At 41.4% G+C, this 18,319-nt stretch overlaps 1 protein-coding gene across 2 annotated transcripts in view; it reads left to right on the forward strand.

The window, feature by feature from the left end:
- The window catches only part of CRB1 (crumbs cell polarity complex component 1), a 100,670-nt gene that overhangs the window by 34,326 nt on the left and 48,025 nt on the right, over nt 1-18,319 (forward strand). For both annotated transcript variants that reach the window (XM_036388105.2, XM_036388106.2), the window contains exons 4-5: nt 3,478-3,617; nt 4,962-5,141. In XM_036388105.2, coding sequence (XP_036243998.1) covers nt 3,478-3,617; nt 4,962-5,141 — 320 coding nt within the window. The remainder of the gene's footprint in view (nt 1-3,477; nt 3,618-4,961; nt 5,142-18,319) is intronic.

The raw sequence follows: 18,319 nt of genomic DNA on the forward strand, positions 1-18,319 counted from the left end.
GGGCAGGGCTCAGCAACACTGCACAGATGGCACCAATGGGTAGGTGTGGCAGCCCTGGGCAGGGCTCAGGCGGGTGCCCCTGGGATGCCTCTGCAGGTGGGAACACTACAGGAGCCTGCCTGGCCTGGTAGCTCATCTCCTTCCACATTCTAGATTTCACTCCTTGGCCCTGCACTAATCTCAGTTTTGATTTGAAAACGATCAAAGAATGCCAATCTGGTGTCAGAGCCAACAGGACAACAAAGCATTTATGGCAAAGACTGACTGAGAAGTGTATTTTTTGTATCTGTACTTTAAATATTTATAATACATTGTTTTCCTGGCTGTTAGTATTGTCATTTAGATATGAATTCTCTTTCTAATGCTTACCAAACTTTAGTTTCCAAGAAATATGTGAGACTGTACAAAACTGAATTTGCTGACAGCAGCTGCCCACACTGACAGACAGAAGGACTAGAAGAGAGGCAGAGAAAAACTGTAGTAACTGTAACCATAGTAATAGATATCATTAGGAAATGTGTCAGAAACTTTACAGGTATATTGTACAACACCTACTTGTTCCTAACAACCTGCAGTCCCACGGGCAAAAAATAACAACAGTAATTAAAAAAAAAAAAAAAAAAAAAAAGAATACAAGGCAAAGGAAAAGTGAGATTCTCCCCCCACTGCTACTGGCTCCACACAGAGGTCCAAGTAGAGCTCTGGCATTCACTCACCAATACTGGATTTTCTGGCTCAGCACAAGCTTCCCAACCTGAACACACATATGTATATTAGCTCAGTCTGGAAGTTCCCCAGTGTATTCATGCAGGTGCTCCTCTTGCCAGTACAGGATTTTTCCTTCATTGTGTATTTTCCAGTTTTTATAAAGCATTTTTGAAGACTCTGGTGCCCCAAAAATCAGTCCAGAAGTCATGTCAGCAAAAGTTGTGCTTGCCTTGAGTGAGGGGATAAGAGATCCGATTCTGGGAATGAGTTTTTGTGCAGTGTGGTGACATGGCACTAGCCTTGTGGAGCTTGTTTTCAGCAGCACTGAATGGCTCTGAGCAGGACAAAGCAATTTATTATTTCCCAGTGTAGCTAAAGCATGGCAGCAGTGAGAGGGGGTCACCTTGGACCTGAATCACTCAGACCTGTGTGGTAACCTCGAAGCCTTTTGAGGATACATGTGTGAGGTGAGCAACTGGGATGCTCATTCAGGCCAGACTTAATCCTGCTCATTCTTCTCCTGGCTTTTAAATCTGAGGTACATGCAAGACCAATTTTAATTGGCTTGTAATACTGCGGGATATCTGGAGAACAATTGGAGCTCTTTCTGTATTTGTTATGTGATGGAAAGGAACGGACAACAAAGCTATTCAAAACAGAAGGGTGTCCAGCAACTTCCTTTCTTTTGTGTATTTTTGGGGATAAATGAAGAATTGTGGTATTTAAGCAGGAGTTTTTCTTTTCTGACTAATCTACAGTACAGCTGAGGCTTTGGGTCTGCCAACAGCTCTCAGAGAAATGTGTACAAGGTAACTGATTTAACACAAAAAGCTGTAAATACAAACATCAAACAAATTCTCTCACAAATTCAGACTGACCTTCCAGTGATGTTTCATGACTGCAACGAAGTACAAGCTGATCTCTAAAAGAAAAAAAAACCAAACATTTTCACATAAGTAAACATTCTTATTTAAACTCAATAGTTTACAGACTTAGCTGGACTACAAAACCTAGTGTGCCTAGGCATAGAGGATATCCTGCATGATCCATGTCTTTTTTCCATAGAAAATATTCCCAGGAGCTCTAATGTCCATAGGAGATTCCATAGGAAAGAATGCCTCCATGTACTGCTTTTTGCATATTGTGAGAACATCAAACAAGAAGTCAAAAAAAATGCTAGGTATCTAAATTATCACTCTTACTATAAAAAGCCATCTGCCTGCTCAGCTGTAGCCTGCTCACAAGCAGGGCACCATCCAGAATCCCTGAAGGTCAACAGCAATGTCAAATGCTAAAAGATACCCAAGAAAAAGGCACTCAGGTGGGGCTGCACATTAAGCAATGAGTTCTGGATATTCCTCCCTGCTCCACGATTCTGAACCAAAGGAAAAGTAGCTGGGACACAGGCAGAAAAAAACACTTTCACCAAAGCTGAACAGCTGCACCACACGGATGGTGCATGGGAGAAATGTGTGAAAAACTCAGCAGAAGAAGCAGACTTCAGGTTTGAGAACACACCTCAGAATGAAAATTACTTTTCTGATTCACATCTTCCTCATTAGTTTTTATATCTGAAATTCAAATGCCACCTGGTCCAAGTCATCTCTGGTTTTGATTTAGGAATAATCCATACACCAGTAATAAACTGGCCAGCCAGAAGTTTCTGCTTGTGCACACACTTAAACAGTGTAGTAAAAAGTTTACACTTTTTGGTCTGTTAGACTGCAGGAGCCAGTTGTTCTCTGATGTTGTTTTATGTTCAACAATTTCACTTTCTCTTCATATCTTTACTCCAAGTCTAAGACTTGGATATTAAGCACAGAAATTATCAAGTAAGTATACTTATATCTTGCTCAGCAAGATGCCCTAGGAATGCAATTGTACAATAATTTTGTATCACTTTAATGTAAAAGAAAATAGAAAAAGAAATTTTTGTTTCCTATAATTTTTTTAGGTCAAGATCATACAAGCCTGCACAGTTAACTTGTATCTTGCAAAAGCCTGTATTTTTATATGACATGTACATGTTAACTTTATACTTGATGACCAAAGAACAGGAATGATGCTTGTTATAGCACTCAGCTCTCTGGAAAAAAAAAAAAAAAGGCAAACAAAACTTCCCAGACATTACTGATGTCTGCACGTTGCTAATTTCTATATGTACACTAGTTTGTTTACTTATGTTGTAGTCACACTGCTGTCAAAAGTATTACTGTTGTTGTGGGGACTAAGCAAGCAATTGACATTTTTGTTCTGATCTAACAATAAAAGGCTGGTTTGCAAGGAAAAAAAAATTCATTTAGTCAAGGAAAAAAAAAATTCCTTATTTTTCTGCCAATGCAATTTCTACCAGTCCAAGAGGAAGGGATACTAACACACTTACTTTCTCCTCCCTTTTCATTTTGTAAATAATGTTAATCCTACAAAATAAAATTTTTCTAAAAGCATTGGAAACGCCACAATTTTTTTTTTCTCCCAAAAATTAATAAAAGAAGAAGAAAAAAGAAGGGTCAATAATTCTCAGGGTTGTGCCAAAGCCAACTCACAAGCAGTTCTTTTTCCCCGGACAAAACCACATACTTCAGGGAAAAGCTCATTGTTGGTTCCCAATTGCTGTGGTTTCTCCTAAAGCACCAGATGGTGGTCTCAAGCTGGACTCAACCCTGTAAGCTGCGAGCCAAGGCTACACAAGAAGCCTGTGCATGTTTGGGCACAAAGCCCAGACCTCTTGACTTCCAGCCTGAGTGAACATTGCATTCTGTGTTGCAGGTACAGCTGCAACTGCACCGGGACTGGATTTATGGGCTCGCACTGCGAGACCCTCACTCCCTTGTGTTGGTCACAGCCATGCTACAACAACGCCACCTGTGAGGACCATGCTGACAATTACACGTGCCACTGTTGGCCAGGTAAGCTCCAAGTTTTCCTGTGCATGTTCCTTGAGTAGTAGTAGAGACTCTTCCCCCCCGATATGATAAAAGATTGAAGCTCCATAACTTCAACAGTCCTCTATGGCCTTGTGTTTACATGGGCTTCACTCATCACAAGGGAGAGCCCTTTGGGTAAGTTGCTTGCTTTTTCAGCTGAGAATGGATTCTCCTGTACAGCAGAAGTGGGCAAAACAAAAGGCATTATGGTGCCAAGACAGGAGATAAGTTAAAGCTGGGAGCCATCTCCCAGTTACTTAATCCTTCAAACTGTGTGACACATGCATCACTGCTGCAGCTGATGCTGGTTTTAGTCTTCATTAACCCAACCTTTAAACCAGTCTAAAAACTTCTGTCTGGCAGTGGGCAGTGAAACCCACAGGCTGTGTTCTCTACCAGCTGTTTGCAAACAGGCTCCACACCCCAGTGGGGACACAGACCCTGTGCTCCAGAGGGACCACACAACTCTATCAGCACACAAACTACAAGAAGCCTCTCTAAGGAGTTTGTCTGTGAGCACAGACAGCACTGTGAGCCCTAAATGCCTCAATATTGTTGCACTACACAAGTCTTGGTGCAACAGATCAGGAAAATTAGGCAGAACCCTTCCCATTTTCCAGAATTCAGGGATCACTGTAGCACTTAAAACCTCCAGATGAAACACTTTAAAAACACCAAATTATTTATACTCTCTGCCCTCCTCCGCCTTCCCACAACTGAGAACAAATTACACCACAATGCAGTGCCTTATTACCCACACAAATCTCCACATCACTGCCTAAAAAAGACCCAAACAAATCCTTTATGGCACAGCTCAGCTCACTGATGTGGAGTGGCCACAGCAATGTCCTGCTGCCAAGGCCTGGCAGGGAGCTGCAAGCAAACACTTACAGCTTCAAGGAGCTGAGGCAAACTGCAGCCGTGTGCAGCTGCTGTTGACAGGGTGTATTTTGGGTCTGGAAGAGGAGAACAGCACACGGAATGACAGAACTGTAGAACAGTTTGGGTTGTAAGGACCTTAAAGACCATCTAGCCTTCCTGCTCCTAAAAGGCACCGAGAAGAAATATGGAGAGGGAATGTGGTGACACGACCAGGAGAAATGGCTCCAAACTGAGAGTAGGCTTAAATTAGATATTAGGAAAAAATTCTTTCCCGTGAGGATGGTGAGGCCCTGCCTGGCACAGGGTGCCCAGAGAAGCTGTGGCCGCCCCATGCCTGGCAGTGTTTAAGGCCAGGCTGGAGGGAGCTCTGAGCACGCTGCTCTAGCGGGATGAGGGGCTGGAGCCCCAGAGTCACACCCTGACCTTGTGGCCGTGTCTCCGCAGGCTACGCGGGCTCCCGCTGCGAGGAGGACATAGCCGAGTGCCGCAGCAGCCCCTGCCTCGGCGGCGACTGCGTGGAGCGCTCCTGGGCCGGCCTCTACGGACTCGTCCCGGGGCTGCCGCCGGCCTTCCGCTACGACCGGGCCGAGGGCTACATCTGCCGCTGCCCGCCGGGCTTCGCCGGTAAGGGCCGGGACCGGGGCCGGGGCCCGGCCGGGACCGGGGCCGGGGGGGGGCCCGCCAGGCAGGGCCGAGCGCGGCCCAGCGGAGCGGCACCGCTCCACTGCCCGCGGCAAAACAACCAACACTTGTGTGCTTGTGTGCACAGCTCTGTCCTTACAGGGCAAACAGAGTCGGATGTACAGCTAGCCGTGATCCTGGCAGAGATGCATCCAGACCTGCGTTTATTGCAGCGCAGCCAGCACTGTTTAGCACGGCCGCAAACCGCTCGGCTTTGGATTGTGGGCCTGCAGTACTGTTCTAACTCCACCCGCTTGTTCCTTCTGAAGAGAAAAAATAGTTAATAGCTATATTAACTTATCCAGCCTTCAATTTCTCATTCCATTCATCTCCCGAGAAACTTACAAACTTAATTTGTCACGTGAAATACATGGCTGCTGTCTCCAACATAACAAGTACAAAAACTTATGGAGACCACAGTTTTCACTCTGAATCCTCTACTTATTTTTCTTCAAAGTGGCATCGAGACTTGTTTTTGTTCCAGCCCTTCCCCGTAAGTGTCCTTCTCTATGCTGTCACTAAGTGTTGCTGTTGTTCTTTTGTTCTGCTGAGAGACCACAGTCTGAGGCTTCAGCCGGGCGTTCAGCGTCTCCCCGCTGTCCCAAGCACCCTCACCTCTGCACGTGCCGCTGCTCTCTCTTCATCTCCTGTCAGGGATGTCCAGAGCTCCAGCTTCTTTGCCTTCTGTCGTGTCCTAATGGGGAAACTTCTAAGCTCTCTGAGAGAAACAGAAAGGCGCGTTTTGTTGATTAACCATCCTTTGTCCTCTCATTTCCTTATTAATTGCCTTCACCTGGCTTGTTTGTCTGATTTGGGTCATGATTCTATGGGGGTTTTTCGTATGGAAGACTTACTCCCAGTCTGAAACTCTTAACTGGTCTAGAAAAAAGTGTGTCAGAACGTATGTAAATATATCGATCTTGAATCAATTTTTTAATCTATAATCTCACCATTCACAATGCAGAACTCTCCAAAGAATGAGGGAGAGACAGTATTGGAGACCCTGAAATTTCTACTGACTCAGTATGCAAATTAAATTACATTTTTAGAAACCATTAGTAAGTTTGGTTCCATACATAACCTGTTGCTATCTATATAGCTTTCATGAGAAAAAAAAAAAAAAAACAGTTATTCTTACTAAACAGTTTGCCCACACTTTGGCAGGAAGACCATAATTAATCTTCAACAGGACACTTTATAGCAGTAGCCCTTCCCATTTCTCTCTGGCCTTTCTTCTTATCTCATGCAGCCTGAAAATAAAAAGTGCTCAAAATGAGCCTCAGCCTCCTTGGATGTCAGAAGCTTCAGCAGAAAACACCTATAGGCAGGACTGGAAGTGTTCACCTCTGATCTGGACAAGCAATTTTTCCAATTATAGCCAAATTATGAATAAGCCCCTAGTTTTAAATTAGAATTAAAGAAGATTTAAGATTAGAGTTGGTAGCAGTAGTATGATTCAAGGTAGCAGGTGAGTCCTTGATCAAGACCATTTACTGTATGGTGCTTATCTAATGGAGATGAACTAACAGCCAGCTGGAAAAAAGGTCAGATCCTTTCATCTGGATATCAGCATATTTCTCTGACACCTCAAATCCTACATTTCTGCAGTTGAAACTCAGGAGTTTTTCCAGCCTTAACACCTGAATTTTTGTATGTGCCTCAGATATAACTCCTCAGATTCATATTGCAACAGGAGAGAGATTTTATTTAATAAACCACATTCATTTTATTATGCCTCTATCCCCAGTAAGGCACTCATAATAACATTATAATCATACTTCACCAAAGCAGGCTATATGCATAAATAGTAATCCACATGCCCTGCTTTGCAAGGGCCTGATCCAAAAGCCATTGAAATCAGTGGAAAGATCTAATCAAACTGAGGATTGCTGTCAATATGTAACAAGCATCTTTGAACTTACTGGATAAGATTACAAACAAATTAGTGTAATTGAACTGAAAAACTGACAATTTCCACCTTTTGGACTACAGTTTTAAATCCAAGGGCAGGAGATAATGGAACTTAAACACATGTCTATGTCAGGATAAAATATTCTCCTCACAAACTGGGAGAAAGGAATAAATATTATCTGGAAGTATCTTGTTACAGATAGTGATTTTTTGAGGGACATGAAAAATAGTCAGTAGTCCTACTGAAAGTCTTAAAAGGATCAAATCTGCAAGCAAAATTATTTAGACAATTTGATTTTAAAAATAAATATATAAATGCCAGTCTGGAGACTTTATCCCAGCTAGAAACTCTTTGAGGACATTAGATATTCCTTATCCAGATGTAAGATAGAAAATTTTAGCACAGGTTCTACAAAGGGTTAAACTTCTCCCGTTCCCTTTTAAATCAGTGTTTGTGGATACTCAGATTTCAAGAGGTCTCAGTACTTCTGCAGTAGCAAGCCCTAGCTTTTTTTATATTGCCTTGGCATGCTGGCCCCCTAGCACAACAGTACTTTTAATAAATTGGGCTTTCATTTAAAGGTCTTGTGATTTGTTGCTGCGAGGTAAAGGCAATAGTTACCCTAGAACTGTGTCCTTTCATACTGTGGATATATTGTATTGCTCTAGCACTGCACCTTTGTTAAAAAGGCTGTTATTTGAAAGGTTAAACTTTTCACTCCGCTCATGAAAACCTGTGAGAAAGGAGAAAGGCAGAGCTATGGATTTGGTAGTGACTCATTTCATCAGGTTGTAATAAACTTAACACCATGTCAAAATTAGAGAGCTCCTGAACTTGCAAGGTCTACCAAGTGACACATTCCAGAGTGAAACAACCCAAGGAGCAGGGAGTGTGCCAGGCAGGCAGGTCCTGCTCCTGTGCCTAAAAATCCAGGCTGCCCATGGTCCCCAGGCTAGGGAACAGTGCTGGGAGCAGGGATAAAGTCCATGCATTTTCTTTCAGCTCAGGGAGGATGAGAGCAGCAGAGCCCTCTCCCCTGGCTGCAGTCACACATGAGTGTTGGCTGCTCAGGGCCTGGCCACTGCTGCTGTCTTTTTCTCTGCTGTGTGCCAGCTGTGCCACCAGCACTGCTGCTTGCTTTGGCATCAGGAATTCCTAAATGGTTTTTGGCCTTTTCGTTTGTCTTGTTTTCTGTTTTTCCCTTTTAAATTCCCTTGGCCCTTTTCCCAGCCTGTTGGACTACTGCAAGAGAAAATGATATGATCAGACTGGTGTCGTATGCATATTGAATTCCTGCCATATGCATGGGGGAAAGAAACTGTCTCCCAGAGCCAGAAGATGAGGCAGATAAATGGCCAGTATGGGAGAGTGCTGAACACTCAGCTGAGTAAAGAAAATCTCACGCCAGACACTGAACTGGGAACATCATGGGACCAGTATTAGAAACTGAATTATGAATTATTTGGGGTCTCACTCTGCACTTAGGCAGGGTGACAGAACCACAGAGCACACAGAGTTTCCATCTCCCTGCATGTCTGTAGGTGCTGCTGTGGGCAGAGCACCACCAGACAGCAGGGCAGACTGAGCCAGCCATCCTCCTCTCCCCTGGCCTCTGACAGTGTGGGACAGACATAAATATTGTGGGTAGTGGGTAGGACCATAGGCACATTACCACTAACTTGGAATGCTTAGAATGCATACATATATTTTTATAACTATAAAAAAATTATGCATCATCTTTACTTTTTAAACCTTTACCATCAGCACAATGATCACACAGCTGCCATCCTCAGCTACATAAAGCAGTATGACTTACAAAAATTACATCAAGCAGATTAATAATAAAGATCTCATCTCCAAAGTCCAAATTTTTATATTTTCATTTATTTCCTTATCTGTCCTTCAGCCATTCACACCATGGTAGTCAATCATTCCTCCCTTATATCAGGTTAATTCACTTTATGTCATGGCCTGTCATCACAGTTTAAAAGGTTATTTTCTCTTGATTCTGAGACTTTAGAATAAGACAAAATTGATCAAGGAAAAAATGAGGATAAAAAAGGAGAAAATACAGAGAGAAAAAGCAATGTTCAAATTAAGAAGCTTTCAAGAGCACCACTACACTTTTCAGTGGGACTCAAGCTTCTCCCACAGGCAAGACAGGCACTCAAAATTAACAGGTCCAGAGGTACTGTTTGCTAATTATTATTTCCATATAAGCAAAGTTTCAAGAAAGAAAATGTCTATACCTTGGAATATCCATCAAAATTAGCTGGTTTAAGGAAGAATTCCAAGTACATTTCTGTGTACTACACACATAAATTGCTGAAAAAATAGAATTAGGGCTTGCGATTCTCTCTCTCTCTCTCGACTTCTTACCACTCTGGAACCACAGAGAGGCTGTAATTGGCATGCAGACACATTTCTTCACTGCCCAAACTGCATTGAAAGTCAGTATAGGATCCCCTTTTCACTGTTGGGCTGCTGTGAAATGTTCCCTTACAAAACCAGCTCGGTGGTGTGGGGGAGATGTGCAGCACAACACGAACAATGTGGCTGTTCTCTGAGCGTGGCCGTGGCTGCTTTCCTGGACAGATTCCTACAGCACTGCCCCACCTCTGTCCCAGCCCCCGTGATGTCCAGGTGTCCCTGGGTTCAAAAGCACGGGGAAGGAGGAGGAGCAGCTCCTGTCCCTGCTCCCAACCAGTCTCCAGCGGCTCCAGCACTCCATGGGCATGGGCTGGACCAGCAGAGGATGCCCTCAGGGCCTGGCAGGCGCCTACTGCCTGTAAAAACCCTACACCAAACAGACAATTAGCACTTTAAAGTGCTTTCCCCACTCTGCTAAAGTCTCTGATCTTGAAAGAGCATTTGGGCAAGCTTTTAATGATTCTACCCACCAATACTATTTAACATTTCTTCATTTAGTAGCAGCCTGGTAAGGAGATGTTCACATTGTCATCAGAATTGATCCCCTCTCAGTTGGCTCCTCCTCTATTTCTGCCACAGAGTTCTTCCTTCTCTCCATTTTTCCTAATTTTTGGAAATGATCAGAATATTCTCTTAGAAAGACAAAGTTTACCACTGGTCTGTGGTCTATTCCAGGGGGCAGCAAATGCTTCCAGGCCCCAAGAATGAGGCATGCTCCCTGGCTTCTTGCTTGTCTCTTCATTCTCAATCAAACTGCTTTCTTTGCAATAAGCACTAATGATTTGTCACACGCTCAGGTCCCAGACCAAGCACTCTGTTAGTAATCACAGTGTGATTACTCCTTCTGGATAGTTCTCCAGAAGGAAAGCCAAGGCTGAGCTCACAGTTCACACACTCAGTAAGGTAATGGCCATGCAAGGGCAGCAGTACCTCAGAACACTGTGGGTAGCCCTGAAATTGGGTTGTAGCTGGAAGAATTTATGAATCTGTCATTCCTTTATCAGTTACCATTACAGAACTCTAGTGGGACATTTCAATTGCATTTCTACTGCAGGTAGTGTTCCTCTTGAACAATTTTAAGAAATACCATTTAGCAAAAGAAAGTGTAATTTTTACATTCTTTCACCATATAAATCACCACAGCAACTAAGAGTGACTTGTGTTTTTCATGACAGCTCTTTCCTTAACAGCCCATATCTTGAGACACTTTATGAAAGCCTAATAGCTTTTTTTTTTTGGCAAAAATTAATCTTCTTATGACTTAACTTGCCCCCTGCATGAGAGCAGATTGTAAGAGCGATTACTTGAAGGCATTGACTCTACCTGTAATGGTTACCTAGTGTTTACCACTGGTTAAAGAATCCCGATTTGGTGGAAGACACTTCAGAAAAGAGTAGCATATGTCCCTAAGTGTTATTAATAACACCTGAAAACATTTATGTGGTTACAGTATTCTGCAGCTTGGGTTTCACTCACTTGAATTGGAATGTTTGGGTATTATCTGCACTTCAGAAAAATAGAATAAGGTCTAATAGGATCATAATGAATGACATTACTTCAATGAATAGTCCAAGTAATGGACAGATCATGAAGGATGTATTTGTGCATCATTATCAGATCCACTTACCCCAATTAATGTGCTCCAAGTAGAGATTAATAGTTTCAGACCCTCGAAAAAAAATACGCACCTAGCATGAGCACTGACTATGCAGAGGACTCCTTGTAGTGAAATAAAATTTGGCTTTATTGAGAATTTCAGCTTGTCCCTATTATTTCTGTTATACAAGGGAAGTTTTTGACAGAAAAGTATTTTTACTGGTAATGCTGCTCTATGTTAAAATCTAGTAAAAGCTGAACCATGATCATTAGGAAATGAGCTCTCAAGCTTTTCATGACAACTCTTTGCAGAATTAGCTCCCAAACCTGGTTTGTAGCACTGGAACTGATATTTAGAGCCCTGATATACCAATGTATATTTTTTATGAGAAATATGTATTACAATCTCTCTCCTTGTTGCAAGTTGCAACTAGGAATGCAAGGACATGTCAGCCATCACTTCTGCATTATTCAGCACCAAAGGAGTGCACAAAGGTCAGATGCTTTGGGTTTTGTTTTTTTTTTTTTAGTTAGAAATATATGCTATTCAAACATTAGGAAGCATCTACCATTATTGTTTTCAGAACATGGATAGAGTTTTATGCTTTAAAATTTGACAGCTGACCCATCATTACTACGATCTATTTTCTCTAGTTGCACTGATATGTTAAGTTGTATAATGTAGTCCAGTGTGATTGACAGAGCCTGGAAGCAGTGGGTATTTTGAATCTGGCACATCTCTCTGTGTTAAACAGTGTTGCACATAAACACTTTTTAGCATGAAAAGCTTTTTCCTTGAAGGGAGGGAGGAGGGGATGAATGGCTTTTAATCCATAAACTCCCAGATCTTGCAACACACAGACAGATAATGTCCTTAGACTTAATGAATTCATATGTCCAGTACCTGGAAGAAAATGCTTAAAGAAAAAAAAAATTAAAAAATAAGGCAGTTGGATATTGTTTGGCATCAGGAATAATGCTTTTTAAGCACCTGTTATTTTCCTGACACTCATTTTGGTGGGTCATTCCATCATATGATTGACTAGTTAAATCAAGTCTATCCAGTAAGAATTTTCCTCCTGGGGCCTTCTTCAAGCACTGCCTACTTACCTTTTTGATTTCTTTCTTAAATCTCTGGATAAACCTTTCCTAGCCTTTTTAATTGGCATAACTCATGTATTTATAGCCTCTCTACAATCCAATTTTGCCACCTCTTGACTGAGCTTATGAACCTGCTTAGTTTTGTCTTTCTCTATTGAAGAATCTCTCTGGCCTTTTTATTTCTTTCTTGTTTTTTCCCCTGATGGCACAGGCTACCACTAATGAGAGTTGAATTTAAAGTGTGGTCTAAGTGATAATCATGCACAAACCTGTGTGAAATCAAAGGTCCTGCACACACCAAACTGACAGCAGAACTTTTCTCATCTCCTTCAGAATTGGGTTGTCCATCTCAGGAATTACTTTACAGAATATGCTTTTTAGCACTGCTTTGTGTAAGATTGCATTGTTCTGGTTCAGTTACAGGCAAATTGCAAAGTTAAGCAGATGGACAACTTCTGCCCAAACAGAAAGGAGCTTTCTTTAAGTCTACACATCCAGCTTTCACTGCTCAGGAGAAAATGCTTGGCAAGTAGACAGTAAAAAGAAGACCTGTGCTATAGGACTAATACCATTTTCCTTTCTTAATACTTTTAAATTTATGGCATATTTAAGGTCAAATGTCAAGTGATAAACAAAATTAACTGATTTAATAGTTCAGTGTTTTGTTCAACAGATGATTTCAAAACAAGCCTTAATAATGTCACCATTGTGAACTCCATTAAAATCCAGTTTATTGGAAATACACTAAATTATACAGCCAAACATTTAAGAGGCATTACTTCTCTTTCCTTACATAGCAGAGGAGCTCATGAGTGGCATGGGAGAAGTTGGTAGAGTTCAGTCAGGAAAAAGCACATGGGCTGGTAGTTCTGAACCATGTGCACGTAGAATAAATGTGTTTTCACACATATGAGCTAATACACAAAGAAATACACACATGTGTAAACACATCCATAACAGCTAATTCAGAGTACTTGCTCTGCTTATAGAAAGCCTTACTAGTTAAAAAGGTCCTCAACTTTCATTTTTGCTGTTTTGAAGGGTGCAGTTTTCTGGCTGGATTGTTTTGAGGTGAGAATCAAGGATTTGTCTTCATTCCTTTCTGCAAAATTTGCAGCATGCTGGCTAATAAGGAGAGTTGCTGTTGGTCTTCACTACTTAATAATTATTTTGCATGCCTGGCCTCTGACAGTGGGAAATGTATGATCTTTGCATATGTTTGTTATGTTGACAATATTGACCTACATTGAGATTAATTTTGCAGGCTGCTGTTAAACTGCTATAATATAAATATAAATGGTATAATGCCATTCATCGCTTTGTTTACATACTAAAGTTTTTACACAGCTTAGCATGACCTTGTATTACCTTGCTAAAAAAGTATAATCTGCCGGGAAAACATGGAATTTGTTTGGTTTGGGATCAGGATTTTGGTACCCACAGAGCTCTGAGAACCAGAGCTCAGTACCCCTTCTGTACCTGTGAGCCAGCAGAGGGAGCAGGAAATGCTGTCCATGTCCAGCGTCCGTGAGACATTCCTGAGCTCTGGCTAGAGCTGCCTCTCCTTGCAGCCTGATCTGGGAGCTGCTGCTTCCTGAGGACTTTGTGATGAGCCCTGTTTGCTGCTCCAAATTCTTAGTGGCAGTTTTCAGCTTTTGCACCACACAGTTTGGTTAGCAGGATTTTCCGTGGGAAGCTCAGGGATATCGGTCTGCAGCCAGACATGCAGAGTCCACCCAGGGCTGTAAAAGCTATGGAGAAAACAAGCACCATAATTTTGAGTAAAAAAGAGTAATTTGATGATCCAAACAGGACTATACCTAGTTAAAATTTCGTAGCACGTTGTAGGCTTGGCTTTCACACAAGAACAACAAATTAAGAATTTTAGTAATTATGCCAGTGGTCCTGTTCACAGACTATTGGGCTGAAGGGAGAAAGAATTTTGCACCCCTTCTTGACAAAAAAAAGAGTGTTTGACCCAGGAATTGTGCAAAATGTTCATGTTTTCCTCTTTGTACTTAAAATATCAGCAAAGGACTATTTCAGACCCTTACATAAGGTTCCCATAATGCCAGTGGCAGGAATGACATCAGTTTTTAAAGCATAAAAGGCACCTCATCTAGGCTCAGAAATGTCAGTAGTAATTACAAACTTTGTTTTCAAGTATAATCAATTCTTTATTTATGGTGTGAAATGTTTTTTACCCTTTTGAACTTTCACCATTCTAAGCCAAGCAATATTGTTGGCATGTTCCTTTAAAAATAATTGCTTCTGGACTGAGAAATTGAATGTCAAGTTCCAAGTTGATGTAAATTAAATGGGTTGCATTAATAGTCTGGCCTGTGGTAGGAGTGAGTGTTTGGATTCTGGGTTTGACTTCAGGACATGACCTCTTGATCACACAGGTCAGCACAGATGGGAAATATTGAAGAGGTACCCCAGGTTGACATGGGGAAGAAAGTGTCTAGAGCTGATGTATCACAAACTGTCTGATCCATTAAACAGAAGCAATGTCAGGCTCCTCAGAGAATAAAACTTAGTTGTCATAGGTCATTATGCTCTTCGAAAAAAGAGTTGGAAGGAAAATCACGATGATGGAAATCCTCAAGGCTGTCATGTACACATAATCTTCCAAACCTTCCTGGATTAACACTGCCAAGCCTGTGTACAGGGGAATGGAGTAAGGAGCCCTAATATTAGCTCCTAGCTTCTACAGTACAATTATGTGTCAGATTTCCCACCTGTGGCTGATAAAAAGAATTATTTTACAAGATGCAGCATTTTGAAATTGAAAGCAGGACATCTACACAGCTGAGAGTCACACTGATGTGACCATGTCTTGAGAAGAATTCCATCCATGAGAGCAACCACATTCACAAAGTCAGGCAATACACAGTTCTTCAAAGGGAAGGAACAGGTGAATTGGGGTGAAGTTTATATATTATATTTTAATTGAAGGCTAACTCCTGCCTTTACAACTGGCTTTCCTTTCAACTTCTGAGCAACCCCAGCTCTCTCAGTCTCTCCTCCTGACAGATTTTCCAATTCCTCAACTCGTTCAGGGCCCTTGGCTGGACCTGCCCCAGTGTCACTGCTCCTTTTTTGTAGCTGGGGAGAGCAGAGCTGGGCTTGGCAGAGTCTCCCTGGTGCTGAGCAGAGGTGAAGAGTCACCTCCCTTGACCTGGTGGCAGCACAATTCCCAACACAGACCAGGAATGTGTTGGTCCTCTCTGCTGCCAGGCCCACGTCTGCCTCATGCCCAGCTTGCTCAGAGCATGGCAGAGCTGCTTTCCTGCCAGCTGGCCCCAGCTTCTCCTGCTGCATGGGCTTTTTGTCCCTAGGTGCAGGACTTGGAGGGAGAATCCCTTTGCAGAATTTAGTGCTTCCTGAAGATTACCTATCTCTCCAGCACAAACTCTCAGGTGCATAAAAAACTCTAATCTTGTATACACAAATGTATGTGTGTATATATATATATATATATATATATATATATATATATATATATATACACACATATACAGTTCCCATTTTAATTGTTAATAAATAAAGTTATTGCTTTAATGCTTTTGTTGGATTGGACTCAGGAGTTTTGCAGTTTGCTGGCAATTAATTAGCACTGATGAGTCCCAGATCTAAGGTCTTCTCAAGGACAGAAAGAATATGTTGGGATTTCGAGTAATAAAAATAAGCTGATAAAGTGAGTACGGAAACTAATTTTATGTGATATACTACGTAAAAGCTCTTATATTAATTGTTCCCTGTAGCATCTAGCTCTTAATTATACAGTGTTTGCTAATAACAGGAACAGGTGATAAAGCCCAGTATTTTTATGCCTGTTCATTGGCACTGTTTGAAATAAACTCAGAGGTGACTCTAGTAAGGCACAACCTGCTTCTGTTTAGGTGCCTGGACTGATTTTTTCAGGTACAAGGAGAATTTCAAAGAAGTTAAGCTAGCCTTTTACGGATGACCTGGATGCTGATCCCTTTAAAAATATTTGAATTAACTTAGAAAAGGATTTTTGTTGATTGTGTAAGGAAAACACTTTCCGTTCCTGGCTGACAATGAACTTTGCACTTTCAATAAACAGTCTTGGAGAAAGGAAAAAGAATCCTGGTATAGACAGCTAATTTATGCTGATAATTAACTGCTAGAAGTAGATTTGGTGGATCTGATTCAGATTGCTCTCCCACTGCTGTAATTCTTCAAGTCTCGCTGTGATAACCACATGACACTAATACAGAGAATTATAATGATCAATACAATTACGGCTTAGTCTCTGTCCTGTGGGCACTATTTTTTCTTAACAAAGAGGGTTCAGAATCTGTTGCTAGACCTGTTGGTGAGGCCAGAACATCATGGTAAATCACTGCCTGTAGTACCAAATAAAGAAAACTATTTAAATGCTGTACTGTGAAAAAGTCTGCACAGCTACAGAAGTGAACTGTAGAACATAAAGACATAGAAAAACTAGATGTAATCTAGCTGAATCTCATACCTCTAATATGCTCCAGGAAATAGCCCAGCAGGCAGCCAGGATTCCATGGCAAGCACACACCGTGCTAGCTGAGGTCCATGCTGTCCCACTGCCATCAGGATTGAAATGTGACCAGGCTAAAATGAAGCCAGCTTGGGTCTCAATCTTCCAGCCTCAAGAGGAGTTAAGCATATGAAACCTAGGATGAACAAAGGCACCATTTAGATGAGTTTTCACACTAACACTGCAGGGAATGAGGGGAATGAACACTGCTGCTGAAGTGAAAAGAGGTACAATCCTCTGCCCTTCCCACTGACACAGAGCGGGACTGAAGGATCACAGCCCAAAATCTCAGGTCTTCTGCATCTACATCTGCTCTAGAGCAGGTCACATCCAGGAAAGAAAACACACATATCCAGGAAAGAAAACACACATAAAAAAATAATAATAAGTGGCTAATTCAGTACAAAAAGCTTGGATTTTTTTTCTATATTCAAAGTGATAATAAATAATGTAAATATATATACTCTAGGAATAGAGAAATGTCATTATACACAGCATAGCCATGCTTTTTATACAGTTATGCTGTGCACAGCTCAAAATACAGCATAAACGTTATGTGCACTCACCCATTCATATTTTATATTTTTCTATTCTCATATCTCCATTATCAATTAAACTCTATAGGCCCTATTAAAATTATGATTTTCCGGCCTTCTGGTTGTTTCAGTTTGTTTTAATAAGGACTGACAATGAAGTTATGTAAACACAGTCACTTTTGCATGTTGTAGAAATTCACATTAGTTATAACAAAATGAGAAAATCCTGCAAATGACTGAAATTTTCCAGAGTGCCATTTCCAGGGCAGAAGCCGTTTCACACTAGACAGCACAGTGGCTGTGCTTGCCTAACTCAGTTAAAACAAATAGGAAACAGCTAGCAAGAGACAAGGAAGAAAATCCCTTTTAGGGGAGACAAGACACTGAGTACATTTCTCAATGGGTATGTTCATCAACAGCCAGTACTCTTTTAAAGCCCTAAAGTGTTTGTAGGACAGATAATTAATTTGTTTCCTAATTCCAAAGTGAATCATATGCTCCAAACAGATATTCAAGTCAATGAAACATGACCTTGTATGATCTCATTAAACAACTCAAAGGTATTGGTTGTTTTAAGATCCCTCTGGATAAACTTCTGTTCAAATGCACACACATCATCTCAATGTACAAGCTCATAAATCTACAGAAAATGCAAATTAGATCATTAATGCTTTGAATTTGACAGTCTTGCACTGTTTTCTAAAAGGTAATATATGAAAACTTCCTGGATTACACATAATCTTTTGTGCCAGTTTACAGAGCACACAAGAAAAACCCCATACTGGAAAGCAGAACACCAAATATCTTTCTTTGGCTTCTAAATATCTGGTCCAGAATCAGGTATAAAAGAACAAATTCTCTGAAATCTGCTATTACAATTTCTTCTCTGGATGTCCTGACCCTTTGAGTGGACCACTGGACCAGATGATGACCTTTGAAGGTCCCTTTCAATGTAAATTTTTCTATGAGTCTGTCCTAATTCTCTCAGTATTTTGTGAATTGA

This window comes from Molothrus ater, chromosome 9, assembly GCF_012460135.2.
Source record: "Molothrus ater isolate BHLD 08-10-18 breed brown headed cowbird chromosome 9, BPBGC_Mater_1.1, whole genome shotgun sequence".
NCBI lineage: Eukaryota > Metazoa > Chordata > Aves > Passeriformes > Icteridae > Molothrus > Molothrus ater.